The 21,520-nt window shown below is 45.9% G+C and overlaps 1 protein-coding gene across 1 annotated transcript; it reads left to right on the forward strand.

The window, feature by feature from the left end:
* The first annotated feature begins 224 nt into the window (after positions 1 to 224).
* Positions 225 to 19,853, forward strand: LOC146177519 (uncharacterized). Its single transcript, XM_084580492.1, has 5 exons — positions 225 to 403; positions 6,570 to 6,801; positions 8,183 to 8,320; positions 9,747 to 9,907; positions 16,085 to 19,853. Exons 2-5 carry the CDS (start codon positions 6,572 to 6,574, stop codon positions 16,270 to 16,272), a joined length of 717 nt encoding a protein of 238 aa, XP_084436618.1. The 5' UTR covers positions 225 to 403; positions 6,570 to 6,571; the 3' UTR covers positions 16,273 to 19,853.
* The last annotated feature ends 1,667 nt before the right edge of the window (positions 19,854 to 21,520 follow it).

Consider the following 21,520-nt stretch of genomic DNA (forward strand, 5'->3'; position numbering starts at 1 on the left):
ACAAGATAAGTGTACTCTACGTAAAGTGGCGTAAACCACAATTAAAATTAAGCCCAAAATTAAAACTGTTAAAACTATGTTCCTGTCTTGTAACTTCTGTTAAATGCAGCTGAAGCCGTCGCATGAGAAGCGCCACACTTTCGATGCGACTATTGAGAGAAACATCGAGTGATTTAAAAAAAAAAAAAAAGAAAGGAGAGAGACGGCGCAGGCGCAGGTGCGTATGTGGACCGCAGCGTGCAGTGTGACGTGTGTAAGGTGTGACGAGCGCGTGTAGTGTGTGGGAACTGCTGCGGAGCCGGCTGTCATCAATCGAGGAGCTCGAGCCTCCAGCTTCAGCGCGCTATCGCGAGTTCTCGACAGCTGCTAGCGCGTGTCGAAACTGATCCGCGAGACGTCACAGGTGAGCGTCTGTTCAGCCGCGCCGGCAATGCCGCGGGGTTTTCATCTTCCCTGGTCGTCCTCGTTTTTTTCCTCGCTCGTCCCCCGCGTGTACACGTGGCCTTAACTGACCTGGCCAGCTGGAGACGCCACTTTGATTGCGAGCGGCTCGCTGTCACTTTCACAGAACAAACTCCGAGCGGCACAATCATCTGTTGTGTGGACACTGTCATTTCTTGGTGGTAGTTATGAATAGCGCGTTATCTCGAGCGCCTGATCTTTACTCCCTCATGCGACTCCGCTGGGCTCATCACTGCGCCTTCCAAGTGGTGCCTGCTGTTAACCCCTTCAGAAATTAGAATAAAGTTTTGCCTAATTCTTGAGTTACCTTCCTAGCATTCATATAGTTTCCGGTTGCTGCTTCTCGTGTGGACGAAAATTGCTCGCTGATTTTTTCGGACTCTTGCTTGCTGCGGCGCCACGGGAAGTTTTTCCTTTGGCCGTTTTATTATGCACGCACCAACCAGTTAGGGCGAATATGCAGTCGCCGTTTTGCTTTTCTAATCGCTCCTAAAGCTATGTGGCTAACACCTGTGCTTAATTCGCAAAAGTTCTCTGTTCTTAGTGCATAAAATTTATTGGGACAAGTAGGGACGAGGAGGTTCGTCGGTCGTCTTTGCAGCTATCGCTCATGGTGCTGTTCGGTTCGGAGAGCGAAGAAATCGAAGAACTTGCTACGAAACCTTCCTCCTTGACCGGCCTTCTCCTGTGCTTTCCAGTTTTGTTGGCTATGCAGCATAGTTTAGCTAGCGTTTGGACGTTAGGACGTTTCAGTTGTAAAGAATCACCTGAATTTGCTTTCCTATCAATAGAAATTATCTTAAATCATGAGGAACTGAAGTTTTATTGTTTGCACTTTTATTTAAAGAAACCAGTGTAATACTGCTGTCACACGGGCACGGCTGAACTCCTTTTAACTCCCTTCAACCAAGGTAGTCTTTATCTCAATGGAGATACGCACCATGTCACACGGCAGTCCTTTAGGAAAGGAAGTTTAAGGAAGTTCCTAGCGTAAGGAGTTCCAATCATCTCCCTCGAGCAGGTAAAGGGAGTACTCTGGTTCCCCGCGAGCTTTATGCAAGTTTTAAAAGAAGTACTTATGCATTAATTTTGCGTTTTTAACGAATTTTAATACTGCAGCATAACGCAAAGCATGGAAAAAAAGTAAATGTGCAAAAATCCAAGCATGCACGCAAGAATTTCACAAGCACATTGTGGCCAGCAGAACAGACAAACACGATATGCTAGTAAAAGTAACAGCGCATTCCTTTCACATGAATAAAGATACATTTATATTTTAAAGTCAATTCAAACTGTTGAAAAGAAAGCAGCTAAAAATTATTTCACATGTTTTTAACTTGATTATTTTATATGTATACACAAAACGAACAGCGCCTAATGGGACCCCGACGGCGTCTCGGAGAAGCTGGTTCTTAGCCGTGTGACACGGCGACAACTCCTTTAGGGCTGAACTCCCTCCGTGGTCCTTTATGGAAAAGAAGTTCGAAGGAGTTGGAACTTGCCCGTGTGACAGAAGTATAAGGCATCAGCAGATGCAGCTCTATGCTAAGATGCTAGATGGTAATTAACGTGAATATGTCAGAAGTAACTACAGTTAAAATCCATATAACCATAGCCAGACATTTGGCTAAGAAGTAATGTTTTCAATATTCTTCTAAAGCTTTTGTAATTTAAATGCATATGATGGGGGTGGAATTGCTGCCATGGCCTGTTAGCAGTGGCCCATTCTTTGGTCAAGATTTTATCCACTGTGGATATCTAGAAAAGCAGTGTAGCTTTCTTTCATAGAGAATAATTGTAAACATGGAGGTTGAGACTCTTAGTAACTGCAAATCATCTCAATCTTGTAACTATTTGTTCTACTGCTATAACAAGGTGAAGTTAGGGTTCTTAACTAAATCGAAAGTAAAGTTGATGCCTCGCGTTTCGTAAAGAATCGTAAAGAACCATAGTACTTATAGGGAAACTTATATGGCCCTCATCATCCCTCATAAACTTAGTGCATAGATATTCTCGAGTGGGCCTTTAGTCTTGTTCAATCTTTAAGGTGTTATCTGGATGAAAGATAAGTGTTTCACATCATGTTTCACAAGATCCAAGAACTGAATGCTACCTTTCGATTTGTTTTCAACGATAAAATTTATCTGCTACTGTGCATCCCAAGGAAGGTTCCAAGGAAGCTTTGTATATGATGCTAGTGTTGAGTGTGAAAAAACGCCATCAGTATACTTCAAGGACACTTTTGGATGTGGCGTAATTGAACCTGCGCGTTTCCTTTCAATAGCTGCTATTGTCAGGCCAGCAGTCGTGACAGAGATTGATGCTCCCTCCGCAGTTGCAAAAAGTGCACTGCTGTAAGTGAAATGCATGTCGGCGAAGCAAGGGTGTGAAGGAATCCGCTTATCTTGTTGACGTTAAATGATGTGCAGTCAGGAGATTATTCTCTTTTCAGGAGCTCTTCGCTAGTGTCTGCAGCAAGGTGGCTGGAATACTCAGGAACGAAACACAGATATAAGATGAAACAAGCATACCACTTTCTTCCGTAATTACAACTTTGACTGTTTCAAGAAAGACTTGCTACTTTCTTTATTAGAATTTTTAATGTCAGACCGCTCTTCTACTCCCTGAAGCCATAATTTTTTTGGGTAGTGGTAAGTGGCAAAGCAGCGGCACCGTAAAGTTAACTGATGTTACCAAGGTTCCGCTTTTGTGAATCTTTAGCAAGCCTTATTTCACAGGAGACGATACTGTCCAAGGTGGGAGACCCTTGATCATATTGAAAATGGTTTTTGAAACCTAGGCTGCATCTTTGAAGCCTGCTGTTTGGTCAGCTTGCAGTAGGTTGTTGCATGTGCAAGAGTGTCTATTCCATTTATAGGCTTTGTGCAAAAGCCAACTGTGATAGTCAATTTTCCATTTTTTGTAGGGAAGATTGGCATATTTTTTTTTTTCTCGCATTTACTCTAGGGTTTTATGCTGGGCTTCAAATATATTGTCCTTACGGAGTGGCTTTCGCATTCACATAACCTTACTGACGGCATTTGTTTTAACATTTTCTTGAGTTCTTGATCAGGAAGGCTTGTGGCTCTTTCCATGACATAAATATCTTCCAGGTATTGCCTTATTGCCATCGAAAGCCTGGCTAAAAATTAATTTTTTTTTTTTTCTAAGCAAGGTGCATAGCCTTTTTTTTTTTTTTTAAATCTTCTGCTTTTCTTGTGGTTCACTGCATCCTTTAGTTAACAGAACAGCTAGGAGGTGCTACCCAAAAGTTCAGAGAACTTTATCATAAGATAAAATTAAATGATGCTCACTGCAATCTCTAGTTTGCATTGCACCCTTCAAAGTAGTCACGTTGAATATGTACATATCAATCCCAGTGTTTCTAAAAAGTTTGAGTCGAGGAACTTGTGTAGTTCCTTCTTATTCTCTTTCATTTTGTTGAATTGACACCCTTTCAGCATGTATGAATTTCAGGAACAATAAGAAGTCACAGTGGTCAGGGTGATGCAGGTTAGGCGAGTGTGGAAGGACTGAAATTGTTCTCAAAGTTGGAAACTGTTGAACGACAACTGATCTGTAAACGGACAAATTTTCTCAGTGGAACAGCTAGTGGTTGGTTTCCCTCTTGTCTGGATGCCTGTGTCAAATGTCCACCCTTAGGGGCTTCAAAGCCTCACTGTAATAACGCTTGTTATTGATGGTTTATCATGTAACTGTAATTTGCTTGTTGATAATATCATGAGCGTTGAAGAAAACAGTCAGCACGGGCTTGAGATGACTAGACACTGCATAGAGAAATTCTGCTGCGACAGCCACTGTTTTATTTCTGGATCACAAGTGTATGCCCGCAAATAGTCACCACTTATGATATTGAAGATAAAACCGACATTCTCTTGAGTTGTCTGTGTTCTGTGAAGACAAACACAATGGAACATCTGTTCACTGCTGAGCAGTCTTGCAGAAATGTATCTCATGTTTAAGACTTATTGGAAAATGCGCTGAGCAGCCTTGTATGACAGACTTACAGCATCTTGGACATTGTGGGAAGTTCACCTACAACCTGCGGATAGTGTCAGAAACTCGTGCTACATTTTTGGTGTTCTGCTTGGGGACGATCATCCACAGTGCTCACTGTTATGGACAGACAATTATTCTTATTTGCAGCATTTTTACCACATAAACGTCCTGAATTGGCACATAGAATTATCTCCGAAAGCATTCTCTAGTGTGAGATTAGTTTCAACAGCATTTTGTGAAGTTTGAAAGTCTGTTTCATCAAGTGAAAAGAAACATTCACTGAAACATAATCTTGAATTAAACAGAACAATGCACCCTCTCACCTACATTGCTTCTGGCACACTTATACCTAAAGCAGGCTGCTCAGGACTTACTGCGCTCATGTTGCATACGCTGTTCAAAATCATCCAGCTTCTTGGCAGCACCTAGTATCTGCGTCTTGGGGAAGACATCATGCATATGAAATTCAAACTGCTGTTTTGAAAAAGAAAGCCTTTGGCTCTAGGCAGTTCAAGTTGCACATGTTTGTAGAAGTAGTCCTTATACCTTTGTCATGGAAAATAAGCATTACAGAGTATATAACCTTCTTTGTCGTAGTTGGTGTTTTACTCGAAGTCTGGCATGCCTGTATAACAGGAAAGTCAATTAACTGCAACCTTGATAGATGCGGTTTTTTTGCAGGTATATGCTTACAAAGTTTGGGTTTGAAAAGGATTTAGTCGAAAGTTTGTGATGTCTTTGTTGCTGTCTTGTCTGGGTGTTCAATTCTGGGCTGTCAGTTATTACAGAAATGAGCTTTCCTTGCTGGGCCTACTTTCTCTTAACAAAGATATAACATGTCATTAAGTGAGTCAGAACATCAGTTAGTATCGTGTGCAGCATTACAAATGTTTAAATGGTGTGAAGTTCGTGAACTAGTGCCAGTGATCCGTGCATGTTTGCAGTTTCGTTTGAGCTGCTTTATGCCACGCTCATTTCAGCCTAGCCCAGGATTTGAGACATTTAAGAAATGATAAGCAAATAAATAAATTTGGAGACCTTCAAAAGAGGCCAGTGAAGGTGGCAATGTAAAACGAAAAATGCCAAACGCACACAAACGGCTTCACAGTCTGGTTTTTTTTCATCACTGTGTGCTTACATCCAATGAAAGCACATCAACCAGCACGAATTAAAGGAAGTCATACGTAATAGATTGAGAAGGCGAGTATGCATGTTGAGTTGGGAGCAAAAATTGCGAGATAAACAAACCCCCGCACGACATCTCTAGTGCCTGTGAATCAGGGATTTCCCGTGCTGCCTGGCTTAGTGCTGCAAGATATTGTCATTCGTTGCCTTCCTCTGGCGATCTGCCTTTTTCACAAGATATGGAGCCTTCTGGGGAGCGGGGAAAATTAACCTGCTACTGGTACAACTCAAATACTCTTGGAAGGTGTGGCCGAGTTCTAGTTCTGTGCGGGGGGGCCAACAGTGGCGGTGTGATGAGTGTGTGCTTGACAGCTGCTGCCGTCTGTTGCATTGACCTGTCACAACGTGAACTACACATGCACAGTTACCGATTTGTTTTCAACTGGTTGGAGATGGAGGGAGAGAGGGATGCATGCTTAGAGCAGCCATACGATGCACGCAGATTCTAAGCACACTGTGTGGAGGGACAAAAGAAAAGGCACGCCGACCACTCAGAAGCTTAATTCTTGTGCATAGTAAATCTTGGCTCCCAACTTACTTACGCACAGTGGTGAGGTGACATTGTCATTACTGTGGCAGATGGGGCAGCTCCTCTACCGTGATTGAGACTGAGAAAATGTCAACAGCTCGCTCCACGTTCTTATGTATAAATTTGTTAATGTGCACTGCGATTTTCCTTTCTACCATCTTCATCCTGTGTTACAAGTGATAAAAGGTTGATGATGCCTTAGTGGCAGCAAGAAGACACAAGCATTCTCTCCTGGTAAATACAATTACCTTTAGTGACAAGTGTTGGTTGAGTGCAGAGATATTGCTCGCTTTCTTTGCCTCCTGCGACTTCCTCCTGCCAACTTCTTTCTTGCATTGTAGTGAAGAATGATGGGCCTGGTGTCACGTTGCAGGTATGCGGTGGTGTGGGACCCTCCTGGTAGCCCTGGCGCTCAGCTGGCGCAGCGATGCGCAGATGCAGCAGCAGCACCAGCAGATGCACCAGCAGATTGGCATGCACCCCCAGCAAGGGGCAGGTGTGCCCCAGATGCAGGTGCCTCAAATGCAGGTGCCCATGCAGCAGCAGCAGCAGGGGGCCTATGGCCAACCTCAGCAGCCCCAGCAGTTTGGCATGCCCCAGCAAGGGTGGGTGTTCTGCACTCACTTGTCAAGGGTGGATGGAATGTGGTTCCAGCTAAGAAAGATCCTCATATCTTGCACATGCTACTCTAGTTCTAATGATGCATTGTGTACTCCATTCTGATAATTGAGCTATCATTTGATGATCATTTTTTTATATTAATATTTTGTTTTACTACACAGTTGTGAAGGCAGGTCAGTGCTGGCAGTCCTTTGTATGCAAGTCTTAATTCACAAAATTCGGCTTAAGCGCTGCTCGTGCTTGGAAGAGAGTGACATAACCATACTTCTTGGGTACAGGTTTGAACTGAGACTCCTATAACCTAGGGTCTTCTTTTGTGTAATACTAGACCTACACTTACGCTACTATAGTCCTCAGGGTGAGGATAATTTTCTTCTTTATCTTCAAGATATTTTGAACTTTGAGAATGCTATGAAGTTGCAACCATAAGTCTCGCAAACACAATGATGTTTTGACATTTTTGACCAACTGTGGTCTTCTGGGGAAATTGTGATACCAGGATCGTTCAGCTACCGGCAGACCGCTGCGAAGGATTTTCTGCATGTTGTGTTGTCTTGTTGAAAGAAATTTCATTGCTCAAAAATGGTGTATGATAGGCTTATAAGAGGCAGTTTATGACCTGAGTGAATGCTTTGATTATAAAACTGAAATTAAGTATCCACTTTCATCACTGACCGATACTGCTATGGTTCTGGTTATGCTGCGAATTTTTTGATTCTCGATGAGGGTGCCACGGCAGTCTTGGCATTGCTGTGAGAAACTGTCAGTGAAAGTTCAGAGATGCCAGATTTGCTAGGAATGCATTCAGATAAGTTCACTGCACTTTTTCACATATGGCTGTCAGCATTCACTTAAGGCAAGTCTGCTGCCTTTTGCCACTGCTCTAGTCTTCTTTTAATATAGTATTAGGTAAAAAATAAAAAATAACGAATTAAGCACCTATGCTTCAGTTACCCTCCCATATGGTTCTTCAAAAAAGTTAATTGCTGGGCTAGTTGGTTTTCCTTTGCTCCAATATCAATTAGCACAAAAAACATTAAAAAATGCACAAAAGTGTGTTTCTTTCGTCATGTGTATTTTACACTAAATGATAATAGAAGGAATGCCGCATAGTCTTTTCATTTGTGTATATATATACTTTTTCATGCATCCAAGGAGTGTTTTATGAGCATGACACTGGCAGTGTATAGTATATGCTGGGTTACAATTATACCATGGTGTTAGCATCACTCGAAGAGGAGGTCCGTTTTTTGACTGCCTCAGCTCTGAGAAGACCTTGCAAACTATGCCGTTGCACTTTGCAACTTCTGCATGATAGTCGTTCACAGTGTAGCTGAGCTGTCTCTTCCTGCCCTTGTCACACAGATATGCACCTCAGCAGCAGGGTATGGTGCCTCAACAACAACCCGGCATGGTCCCACAACAGCAGCAACTGGGAGCTGCTCCTCAGGTTGCCCCTGGCGGAAGCTTCATTCGAGAAAAGTCACATGTCCAAGACCGGGCGTAAGTTGTTGACACTCACAATCTTTGCATCCATTTCTGATTGTGCTGCTCACGGTTTACTGATCAAATGGAGTTTTTTATGTGGCAGGAAGCAAACGTCGCAATTATTAAAAGTGTTTGTCTCTAGAAGAAGGCTCCCAAACTTAATTCTGATGCTCCAAAATTCTCTTTATAGTCTTCAAACGCTCCCAGATGGCTTTATTACTGCTCGCCGAGTTGCTCCGAAATATTCTAGCCTGCTTCCACACCTGGGGTCTGTGAGAGAATAGGACATTTTAAAATTAAATATTAATATGCTGGACCACGCGAGACCGCTAAAAATCGTTTTTTCAAATATCGTTCTAATGAGAAACTTGGGGTTGTAAGCCAATGATCAAACCTAGGTACAAGATGATGTACACACCTTGGCAATAAGCAGGTGTGCAGACAAAATCATAGATGAAAATGCTGCACTAAGTTCAAGGCTGCTTTATTTGAAGAAATCAGTTTTCTTCTGCTGCATGCAACACACACGACTACACACCACACTACACCTTCCACATAGGGCAGCACCTCATCGGATATGTCACTGCACTGGGCGATGAAAGTGCGGACTAGTGCGAACTTTGTTCGTGTGCAATAAAACATCAGAGTTGAATACAATGACCTCATCCTCAGTGTTTAGTGAAACTTGGCAGCTTTGTCTCTTCTTGCAAAATGTTTGCAACGGTCGATGGTGCAATGACAAGCCTTCTGCAGAGGCCAATATTTCTTTCCTGCATCAGTTTCTTGCAATGTGGCCATTTTCTCTTGTAGCGAAAACGGCTTTCACTTTTTCTTATCATCGCTGGCTGCATTCATCGCCGTATCTCGCACGAATTTTGCAGTAAGATTATCTGCAATCAAAAAATACCTGGCCACACTTGCAAATAGTACAAACTACTATAACTGGCGAACGACACACAGAGAGAAAAAATGGAGGGCGGCTAGCCCCATTGCCACTTAACCACAGCTTATAGAAGAAAAAATAAATTTCGTATATTATTCTGAAATATGCACTATGCATAGATGTAAAATATTGAAAATCACTTGATGATTTAAAAACTGCGTCAAATTTAAAAATTCATTAATTTGGGGTTCATAGCAATGTGGTTTGACTATACGGTTGTTATAGGTAACAGAATTGCTGGTTTGAGCGTAGTTTCTGCTGTCTGGACAGCTGATCTATGGCTTAATGTTGGAACTGAGCACCACAACTGCCTCTGCAGTCTCACCTGGCCAATGTATATTGGATGTCTCATCAAGGGGAATTGAACGTGTTAGCCTAAATGGTAGTTTCAGAATGCGAGCTTGTTTGTCCCAAGTGCTTCTCTGAGCTTCTTCGACGACAGGCAGCAGCCTCAATAAGTGGAGCCAAATCTCTCTTCTTCGGAACGTTGCTGTGCAGGCACATTCAGGAGCACCTGAGCGAGATGCTGGGCCCCAACCAGGACATGAGCAAGATGAGTGAAGAGGAGCTGCAGTTCCACTACTTCAAGCTGCACGATAATGACGACAACAACAAGCTCGACGGCCTCGAGCTCATCAAGTCCCTCATCCACTGGCACGGTAAGACTGACGAACTCTCACCCAGACCAGTTTGCACCCTCCTCTTCCTCCTTGGTGGTGCATTCTGTCTCTATAACACGGTGGTCTCGTGTGGGCTTTTCACACAACAATGATGATAGGTGTGGCAGAAGGGTTGACAGAGGAGGGGGTGAGTGTGTGGGATCGTTTACACAGTGCATCTTCTCCGCACCAAAAAAAAATATAAAAGGGTAGGACTAAAAATTAATGGGCGGAGGAAAGTAATATTCAACAGCCTTGAAAAATAACGGTAGTTTACAATGGGTACTGAAGCACTGGAAGTGGTAGGCGAATATATCTGCTTAGGGCAGGTAGTAACCACAGATCTGAACCATAAAAGGGAAAAACTAGGAGAATAAGGTTGGTATGAAGAGCATTTAGCAAGTACTCGCAGATTATGACTAGCAGCAGCTCACTGTATCGCTTGAGAGGAAAGTATACTAGAGTTGCATCTTACCTGTACTCACTGATGGGGCTGAAATGTAGAGGCTAACAAAAACGGTCATACTTTAGGTGGCAAAGAGCTATGGAACAAAAAATATTGTGCCTGAGATGTGGATTTAATAGTTCGTTTGAACGTCTAGCGCTGCCAGTAATTCGGGCAGAGCAGGGTCGAATTGCCAGCCGCAGGGCACAGCTTCAGCACGAGAGATGGGCGCCGGAGCCAAGCGATGGTGATGGCGATGCCGCAGCATTTTCCGTTCTTTGTCTTCTTTACATTTCCCCCACGTGAAGAAGTCGCCATCCTGGCGACTCAGGGAGAAGAGACGACCAGAGGGTTGTAATATGGCTTGAGGCGGCTAACGTGGACAATCTCGCGGCCGCGACGGCGGTGGTCGGAAGAAGGGGTGACTGGCTCGATGACGTAGTTCACAGGGGATGTGCGTTCCAAGACGCGATAAGGTCCGTGGTATTTGGTGTCTAGTTTGTTGGTGGCAGGAACGCATAGCCAAACGAAGCTGTCGGCCTGGAACGTGGGAGCAGGAGTATCGGTATCATGCTGATCTTTGCGATAGCCTTGAGTGTTGGAGGTAAACGTGCGAGCTAGCTGACGGCATTCCTCGGCCTTCTGTACAATGTCTGACAAAGCACTGTACTCAGAGGCATCTGGATGGTATGGCAAAATTGTGTCCAGAGTACATGATGGTTCACGGCCGTATAAGAGGAAGAAGGGCGAAAAACCAGTTGTTGCTTGGGTGGCAGTGTTGTACGCGAACGTTACGAATGGCAGTACTTGGTCCCAGTTCGAGCTTCCAGATTCAGATGTAACATACATTGCGAGCATGTCCCCAAGCGTACGGTTGAAGCGCTCCGTGAGGCCATTTGTTTGCGGGTGGTACGCAGTTGTAGCTCGATGTATCGATTTACAAGACGACAGGAGCTCTTGGACTACTTCGGAAAGAAAGACACGACCTCTATCACTCAGTAGCTCGCGGGGGGCGCCGTGTCGAAGAATGAAGTGGTGCAGAAGAAAATGGGCTACCTCTCGAGCTGTCGCCACGGGAAGTGCAGCAGTCTCGGCGTAACGGGTCAGGTGGTCGACGGCGACGATGACCCATCGATTACCAGCGGCACTGCATGGTAGCGGACCATAGAGGTCGATTCCCACGCGATCAAACGGGCGAGCTGGACACGGTAAAGGCTGAAGAGGGCCAGCAGGGTGGCGAGAAATCTTGCGTTGTTGACAGGCGGTACAAGAGCGAATGTAGCGACGTACGAAATTGTACATTCCCCGCCAGTAGTACCTTTGACGAATTCGATCATATGTTTTGAGGACGCCGGCATGAGCGCTTTGCGGGTCACTATGATGGTGGGCACAAACCTTGGAGCGGAGGTGGCGCGGAATGACAAGAAGCCACGTTCTGCCGTCTGAGTTGTAGTTCCTTCGGTAGAGAAGGCCTTCCCGAATGGCGAAATGGGAGGCCTGTCGGCGGAGTGCCCGAGGATGCGTAGCCGCGGAAGTAGTGCCAAGGATATCTAGCAGGTTAGAAACCCAAGGATCTTGTCGTTGCTCGAAAGGCATATCCTCAATGGTGAGTGCTGACAAGAGTGTTTGAGGAGGGGACGATGAGTTAGGCGAGCACACCGGTGACCGAGAAAGAGCGTCGGCGTCAGAGTGCTTGCGGCCAGAGCGGTACACTACACGGATGTCGTATTCCTGAAGCCTGAGAGCCCAGCGCCCGAGACGGCCAGACGGATCCTTGAGGGACGCGAGCCAGCAGAGAGCGTGATGATCTGTAACTACCTCGAAGGAGTGGCCGTATAAGTAAGGGCGGAACTTCGTTACAGCCCACACGATTGCTAAGCACTCCTTTTCGGTAACGGAGTAGTTGGACTCGGCTTTGGTGAGAGCACGGCTGGCGTAGGCGACAACGTATTCGGAGAAGCCAGGCTTGCGCTGGGCGAGGACGGCGCCGAGGCCGACACCACTGGCATCGGTGTGAAGTTCTGTAGGTGCAGTAGGGTCGTAATGGCGAAGGATTGGCGGTGACGTTAGAACATTGCGCAGTGTCGCGAATGCATCATCGCAGGCTGGCGACCAAGAGGAGAGGTTAGGGGTGCCTTTCAAGAGCTGTGTAAGGGGGGCTATAATGGTTGCGAAATTCCGAACAAAACGACGAAAGTACGAGCAGAGGCCCACGAAGCTTCGCAGTTGTTTCAAAGTGGTCGGTTTCGGAAAGTCAGCGACGGCGCGCAGCTTCTCAGGATCAGGCAGAACTCCATCTTTACACACAACATGTCCGAGTATTGTGAGCTGGCGGGCACCAAAGCGGCACTTTTTGAGGTTCAGTTGAAGACCGGCGGGGGTTAGGCAGGTGAAGACCTGGCGAAGTCGAGTCAGGTGGGTCGGGAAGTCGGTTGAAAAGACGACGATATCATCAAGGTAGCATAAACAGATGTTCCATTTCAGGCCGCGCAGTACAGTGTCCATCATTCTTTCAAATGTGGCTGGGGCGTTACAGAGTCCGAATGGCATAACATTAAATTCATATAGTCCGTCTGGAGTAATAAAGGCGGTCTTAGGACGATCCGCCTCTGCCATGGGCACCTGCCAATACCCGGAGCGTAAATCGAGTGAGGAAAAGAATTCTGCGCCTTGCAAGCAGTCTAGGGCATCGTCGATTCGTGGGAGGGGGTACACATCACGACGAGTGATTTTGTTGAGACGGCGATAATCAACACAAAATCGTATGGAGCCATCCTTCTTTTTAACTAGGACCACAGGAGACGACCATGGGCTACAGGATTCTCTAATTATTCCGCGTTGGAGCATGTCATCGACTTGTTGGGCAATAACACGGCGCTCAGTCGGCGACACACGATACGGCCGCTGATGGAGAGGTGGATGAGCGCCAGTGTCGATGAGGTGGGAAATGGTCGTCGTGCGGCCCAAGGAAGATTGCGGGATGTCGAAGGAGGAGCGGAATTGGTGTAGAAGGTCAAGAAGTTGCTCGCGGTGGCGCGGCTCTAGAGCGCTGTCCACAGAATGGTCAAAAAGGTCCCGCTGTAGCGGATCGGAAGCCACACGAGTTGGGGTCAAGGCGTCAACTTGGCAAACAGGGAATGACACATCATCAAAGGCGAACAGAAGGTCCACGGGCTCGATGCGGCCAAGGCACTCCCCTTCGATCAACATAGCGGGAGACGCAAGAGGATTGGCTACCAGAAGTGTGCTAGCGCCGTTGTTCATGTCAAGGACGGCAAACGGCAGCGGTAAGTGGCGGCGGCGGCAGACAACGTTAGAGGGCACAAAGAGGACTGTCGCGGCGGTGGTAAAAGAGGCAGTGAGGGGAACCAGAACAGCGCTTCCGGGTGGGATGGTTGTGTCATGAGCTACGAGGAGTTTGGTCGCAAAACGAGGACACGGCTCGTGGAACAGGGCATCAGACGGTGCATCACTCGATTCAATGAGCTCTACTTGAGGACTGGCGCAGTCAATGATAGCATGATGCTGGGACAGGAAATCCCAGCCGAGAATGACGTCATGAGAACATGTGGGGAGAACGACGAATTCGATGATGTACAAGGCTGCAGCAATGACGACGCGAGCAGTGCAGATAGCTGTCGGCTGTATACTGTGAGCGGATGCGGTACGAAGCGATAGTCCCTCGAGAGGCGTAGTCACTTTTCGGAGGGAGCGGCAGAGTTTTTGGCTGATAACTGATACAGCGGCACCGGTGTCGACGAGCGCAAGAGTATGAACACCTTCAACGATGACAGCAGTAACATTCGCGGGATTAAGACGAGGACTTTGAAATTCTGTCGAATACGCAGTTCGTGCCTCGCGAACTGCGGCGGTTAGTTTTCCGGCTGAGTAGCGGGTCGTCGGCGCATTGGCGAAATGGAGCGGCGACGTGGTGATGGCGAACGACGAGGCAGGAAGTCCGGAGGGTCAGGGGATGCTGTTGGAGGACCCGATGGGACGGGGAATTGGGGGGCCAAATAAGGTGGCGCAGGCCGCGCAGCAAAGGCCATATTTATTCGGCGCCGGCAGTAGCGTGTAGTGTGCCCAGGGATGCCGCAGTGGTAGCAAATAGGCCTGTTGTCTGCAGTGCGCCATGGAGATGGTGTCTGACGCAAGGGGGGAGCAAACGCTGTTGGTGCCGAACGCATAGGGGGCGAAGCATAGGCATATGCTGGCTCAGGAGGTGGACTTGAAGTAACTTCGGCATATGAGCGACGCAATACCTGGGGAGGAGCCGGCGCGAATGCTGGAGCATAGCTCAGTGGCGCAACGCCGGACGATGAAATTGTGGGCGTGGGGAACGGCATTGAGGGTGCGACCGGAGGTGATTGAGGAACAGAATTAGGGAGGACTTCAGATACATGCTGTTGGATTGCACGGCGAAGCTCCGGAACAAGGCCAGTTGGTGACGACTCCTTAACATATGGCTGCAGGGACAGTTGTCGTGCGACCTCCTGACGTACAAAAGCCTTGATGTTTTCAGAGAGGCTAGATGACTCCCTCTCCGCGGCTAGTCCAGCAAGTGATGCTTGAGGCTGGCGAATCAAAACACGCTCCTTGCGGAGTTCGTCGTAGCTTTGACATAGGTCGTAGATTTCCTTGACCGTCGTGGGGCCTTTGGCGACGAGCATGTTGAAAGCGCCGTCATCAATTCCTATGAGGACATGACGTATCTTAACGGCCTCGGTCATGGTCGGGTCAACGCGACGACACATATCAACAATGTCCTCAATGTAACTGGTGAACGTTTCACCGGGTAGCTGCAGTCGCGACCGAAGACGCTGTTCCGCGCGGAGTTTTCGGACGGCGGGGCGGCCAAAGACATCAGAAAATTTCGTCTTGAAACTCGCCCAGGTAGTAAAGTCCGACTCGTGGTTTCTAAACCACAGATTAGCGACGTCGCTCAAGTAAAAGATGACATTGGTGAGCTTACGGTTGTCGTCCCAGTTATTGTGACGGCTGACCCGTTCGTAAGTGGTCAGCCAATCGTCGACGTCGTCATCGCTGCTTCCACTGAAGGTAGCGGGGTCCCGTTGACGAATCGCACCTGTGCAGGTGACGGGCGGAGGTAGGTGCAATGAAGTCGGCTCCGTCATTGGTGTAGTCAACGTTCTGCTGCGAAGTTCCAGGGCGAGATGGGTACAGGGAACCTTAGATTGACCTCCACCAAGTGAGATGTGGATTTAATAGTTCGTTTGAACGTCTAGCGCTGCCAGTAATTCGGGCAGAGCAGGGTCGAATTGCCAGCCGCAGGGCACAGCTTCAGCACGAGAGATGGGCGCCGGAGCCAAGCGATGGTGATGGCGATGCCGCAGCATTTTCCGTTCTTTGTCTTCTTTACATGCCTTACATTAAGTGATAGGAGGCATGCAGAGTAAGTGGATCAGAGAAATAACTCAAGTTAATGACATTGTAATGGAAATCAAGAAGAAAAAGTAGGCATGGGCTGGACATTTAATGCAAAGAGAGGATAACCGATGGTTACTAAGAGTATCATATTGGATGCCAAGGGAAGGAAAGCATAGCAGGGGTTGGCAGAAAGTCAGGTGGGTAAAAGAGGTTAATGAAGTGCACAAGAGTCAAGTGGATGCAGTTGGCATAGGACCAGATTATTTGGAGGAATATGGGAGAGTCCTTTACGTTGCAGTAGGCATAGCTCAGCTGATGATGATGACCATCTTTGCATGTTGCAGTGGAGGAGAGCAAGCACATAGCACAGCAGGGCCAGCAGCAGCCCACCCCACACGGCACCACCAAGCTGTTCACAGACCAGGAGCTGTTGGCCATGATCGACCCCATCCTCCAGATGGACGATCGCAACAAGGACGGCTTCATTGACTACCCCGAGTTCGTGGCTGCACAGAAGTCGCGCGGGTTCTGAGCACCACTCGTTGCCACACTGTGTGGGGACTGCCATTCAGGGTTGTGTGCTCAACGGCTGCGCTCGAATGAAAGGTGGAACATCTGCCACGCACCGGCAGATGTTGTGGGTCCCAGTCAGTGCAACACCTGTTCCCACGACCCATTGATGCCTCGTGTTTGCAGGCTGTGTCCCGTGCTCTCTCTTTACTTTTTTTTTTTTTTATTCTTTTCCTGTTCTCACAAACGTATCATCCGTCACAGTGTGCAGTCAGTGGAAGAGTCTTACTGGCCAGTCTTGTAGTGCATTTTGCTGGCCGGAGATGGTGCAGCATCACTGTAGGCACAGAGATGCTGCGAGCGAGGCGCAAATGGTTCCGAGTGCTGCAGTTTATTTTGTTAGGACAGGCCCCATAATTTCTGCTTGTATGTTGACACCACAACTGCAGCATTTTGATGCTGCTTGCTACTAGCCTTGGTCACCTCACTTTGTGCTCCTCAAGCTCATTAAAAAGCTCCAGCTGTATCAACATTGGTGTCTGCGCCGTCTAAACAGTCATTGTTGTGACTAGGCAACTTCAGTGTCTTGCCGGTTAGCTTTCTTAAAAATTTTTTCTTTCAGACGTGCAAGGTCCAATTTTGGCAGGAGCCAGCAACATCCTTACATGACTGACTTTGGTCATGAAATACTAGTCGTGGCCAAATGTATTTAGAATTTAATGTGGCTGTAATAAGCCGTAAATTACAGGAATTTATGTAAAAAAAAAAGCTTGCGGAAAGTGTTATTTCTTGTTTCTTGCTATAAAATTGAAATTTAAAATCTACGCAGATGCTGGGGCAGAAATTACTGTCGGGAAATCAACTGAAACCACCTCGTGTAATAGAGAGCCTTTTCTTGGAACTGGCCTTAAAATCCAAGCACATATGACCTTCAACCTTGCTTTGCATTGTAATATAGTATAGAGAAAAAGCACTTATTCAGTGTGCCCAGCTCCTAGGAGGTTTTTATAAGTTGAGTCTGAAGTCGCCTTGGATGTATGATGAAAGATGAATGTCTTGTACCTGCATTTCTCCTCCAGCAAGCTAGAGGTCACAGGTTTTCCTGTAATCGTGCCAGAGAATACGTAACCAGTGTGTTCTAGACGTGATTGAGCCGATGTTGCTTCTAGAGGATCACACACACATTTACAGTGTATGAAGCCTTTGATACATGAACTACACAAGTGGGCATATTACGTCGTTAACTCTTTCCTCCCTTCCCACTTTCTTTGTTGTTCCTTCTCTCTCTTTCTTAGAGTAGTCATTTATTAACCCCGCTGCAGTTAGACTTTTATTTGCAGTTAGTTTTGTTCAGACCCTTATGTGAGCGACAGTTGCAATTTGTAGCTGGTCCTCAGTCCAGGCTTGTGAACATTCAGCCCATTAGAACTGAGGTGCATTTTGCTGGAGTAAATAATAAACTGTATTTATGATGTTCCGCCTTTCTGTCTTTTACGTGTTCCATACCTGAGAGTTGTGCAATGTAAGAAAAATGGATTTTTGTTCAGTATTTGCTTTTTTAACAATGGAGACCTCCACCTAGCTTCTACAATGCTGAATTGTTGTTTTGGAGTGCAGTTCTTATATAACTGGGAGAGCAAACGAAGAGCGAAGCAGAGGATGAAAGTGATGTGAGATAGCGATGAGTGATAGTGGTAGATTCTGGCAAGCTCGTGTTTGGAACGACTGCTGGTGCTGAAGTAAAGGCTGAATGCCAACTGTATGTTTCATATGTGATCACCTATGTTTCCAGCCTCTCAGAAACTGCGCTAAAGGTTCGCATTACCAAGTATTGTAATCATTCCGATCACTTTTTTTTGTAGTAATCGTATCAGTGAACATATGAAAGATGGAACTGAAATGTTGTGTAGTTATTTTGGTTGTGAGCAAATGCATTTATACTTCATCTTCCATCAAATTAGGCAATCTAAGCATTTGCTGTATTATATTTTCGCTCTCTAGTAAGCATCAGTGCCTGTAATGCCGATCTTTGTTGTAGTACAGCTTCTGTCATCCCGTTAATTTGTTAATGGCGAATGTTCTTTCGTAATAATTGTATTGAGTATGATGAAATTGTATGCTAGTGACTGGTCATATTGGAGACAATTTCAAGTACCGTTGTCAAGGTTTGACTGGGTTGTATTGCAAATGTCTGGGCTGATCGTGACAAAATCATATCTTCACCTCGCAGAACTGCCTAGATGTTTCAGAAGTTGCTAGAGTGTGCACTTAAGTAGTTGACCATTGCAATTTTATATATTGGGATTATGTTTAATATCTTAGGTCTTCTCATGTTATGCCCATAACGGATGTAAATTTTTTTGCCGTTAGATTATTCCGTAACGATGGACTTGAAGTTTTCAGTGTCTCATTTTTATGCCCTCTGTTGTGCAAGATCTTGTTTATGATGGCTGAATTTGTGGTTGTGGTGCATGTTGTTATTCTCTTGGATCTAATCAGGCCAGATGTTGCTATTTTTGGTGTTTGAGATATGAGAACTGATATTCCGACGCCTGCTTTCTTTTGAACAGGTTTTCAGCCACCCTTCTGTTGCAAGTATATTAAAGGCACTAGACATTTTTTTCGATCCAAAGGCACCTACGGCAACATGTACTGGTTCTATCTCCTTTTGGATTAAGCTAAATTGATCACAGTTTAGCCGGGTGATAATATCAGCCCTGTCAAAGCTGAAATGGTGTAATGGCCAAGTTTGGTCTGCAATTTATTATAAGTTAAGGTGTAGCACTATGGTATTGTAACACTACGTTAGTGCTTTAATGTTGAACGCTGACCACCATCACCAGATCTGATTGCTCTTATGGGAATACAACCAAACAGGAGGAAACGTGCACAGCTGTACATATTAATGGCGACTGCTTTTTAATCACATGGAGGTTGTGATGGCTGCGTTTTATTCATTGGCAATCTTGCAAATATAGGACTCGTAGGTTTTGTATGTGCATAGCTCTGAATCTCGGTGACTTACAGATTGCTTTATATGTGCCTTTCCTTTTGTTTTTGCACCTATACCATAGCAATTGCATATCTTTAATTTTGAAGTTTTCCTTCACGGATTACTGTTGAGCTTCCCCCTCCGTCCTCTTTTGTCTTGCGTTTCTTACTAAATTTGTATGTTTTTACCAACATTTGAGAGCCCTTGTTCAAAAGCTTTGTTTGTTTTTCTCTGCAGTCGCCAACAGGCGGGCTTATTGTGAGCTCTCGTTACTAAACGTCTCTGGTTCTTGCTCTGCGTACATAATGCATTATATTTTCACTGGATGTCTGCCCGAGTAGATAGGCAGACACCACGTGTTGCTTTGTAAGGCTGGATGTACGATAGTAGTACTTAAGCCTGATAATAGGGACATTTTCTTTGGAAGCACTAATGTACACTTGTAAATTTCGACAAACTGTGCAAGTTCTAGCGCTGAAGTCTGTGCCTGTGGCATGGTAGGGTCACTGTATGTTCATTGCAAGGCTCTGCTTGTTCAGTCAATCGAGCGACATGAATTTCATTAAAACAAACATTTTGCATAATAAAAGCCAGACTTTCGTCGCAAAGGCTGTTTTTGTAGCTTACTTATACGGGGGTTATTCTCATAACGCTCCGAAGGGATAGACTCGGAGGTTGCTATCTAGCCCCGATGTGCCAGCCCTAACAGTCAAAGCACTGACCCCCCACCCCCAGTGCGAGAAGTAGCCACTGCGGCGAGTTCGGGCCAGAGGGGACAAACATGAATTGCTTACTCGAAGCACGCTTTATTCTGTGTCCTTTGGGAGCCTCCTATGTCCAAGGAGGCTCCCAACGATGGGCAACGCAGTCGACGGAGTCTCATGGTCATCGTGACGGCGGCATTGTGTCAAGTTCTGGAGTTGTCGCTTTTGTGTAAATAATTTGATGGTTTTCGGGGAGTAGTAGACGCATAGTGGGGTCAAACAACATGCTGCGTGCCCGGCTGCATGAGTGCATATCGGACGGACAAGAGCAGCTTATACCGGAATGTTTTTCGCTCTGAGCAACAAAACTCTTATCACTGCATGGAATAATGCTATTTCACGTGCAAACAACCTCAGCCAAGTCAATAATGTGCAATGGTCACTTAAAGGGTGTCGATCGAAACCAAACCTGAATTTTGGCCCGGAACCAAACCGAACCCGAATTTTTTCGCCAACTTTGCACTGCACCCAAACCGGAACAAATTGGAGAAACCGTTCCGAACTGGTTCGCGGTGCAATTCCGACTCACTTTTTCTGGCAACTTCCATTATTTCATGATTATTTTATTTTATTGTTGCTTGTAAACCTTTCTCCTCGCTTATTTCCAAAGCGCCACTGCACACCGCAAAGATCACAACTGTTTTGAAAAATCTTTCTTGCAAAGATATGACAACAAAGGAAAAAAATGTTTTGAGAGCGAGGACGGATGCCCGCACGATGGCGCCGCTCATGGGGAAAATTACCCCATTCGAGGGCTTCCTAGGTAGCGAAATAATAGATAATAAGTTGTTACATGTTTAGACAAACAAATATACAGTCGTGCCTCGTTAATATGTACACTTTGGTTTCCGACCAAAACTGTCCATAAAGCGAGTCATTCATAATAACGAGTCATGAATAAAAACAAAAAGGATTTTATTGAGAAAAGAGAATTGTAATTAACGACTGCTTTTGTACATAGCGGTGCGCAGTTCAGTTCAGTCGTGTCCGACTCTTTCAAAATTTCGCAGAACACCGGCAATTTTGAGTGCATTATCTTTGCCATTGTTGTCTTCGAAAAATTGTAGTGCAGTCTGAAGCGACTCGCTTACCATGACACCCGTGATGTTGGGCTTTGTGTTGGTCGAACTTTCGAGCACTAACTCCTCACTGGCCGATGAATCAGCGTCTGATTCTCTACTCACCGCCACTTCCAAAATGGCCTCTTCACTGAGCAAAGTAGCCGCCAAGTAGCTGCTTGAGATTCTCCTGAGGCGAGGAAACAGCTTGGCTGTCGATACTAGTCCCTCGCAACTTGGATTGACTGAGATGGCTTTAGCCGCTTATATTCAGAGACTTATTCGCGCCTGCGGTCAGCTCTATTCTTTTGCGTTTAACTCCCGCCATGCCAAAAGCCAGACTCAAGTTGAGGCTTACAGGCTCCTGATGCTGTGAACTGTTTTGCCTAGTTAACCTTTCTGCCTTTTCGTTCTTCTGGTTCTTTCTTTTTTTGCCTTGTACTGTTTCTGTAAGGA

This window comes from Amblyomma maculatum, chromosome 10 (assembly GCF_055883805.1).
Source record: "Amblyomma maculatum isolate TAMU_Amacu chromosome 10, ASM5588380v1, whole genome shotgun sequence".
Taxonomy (NCBI): Eukaryota; Metazoa; Arthropoda; class Arachnida; order Ixodida; family Ixodidae; genus Amblyomma; species Amblyomma maculatum.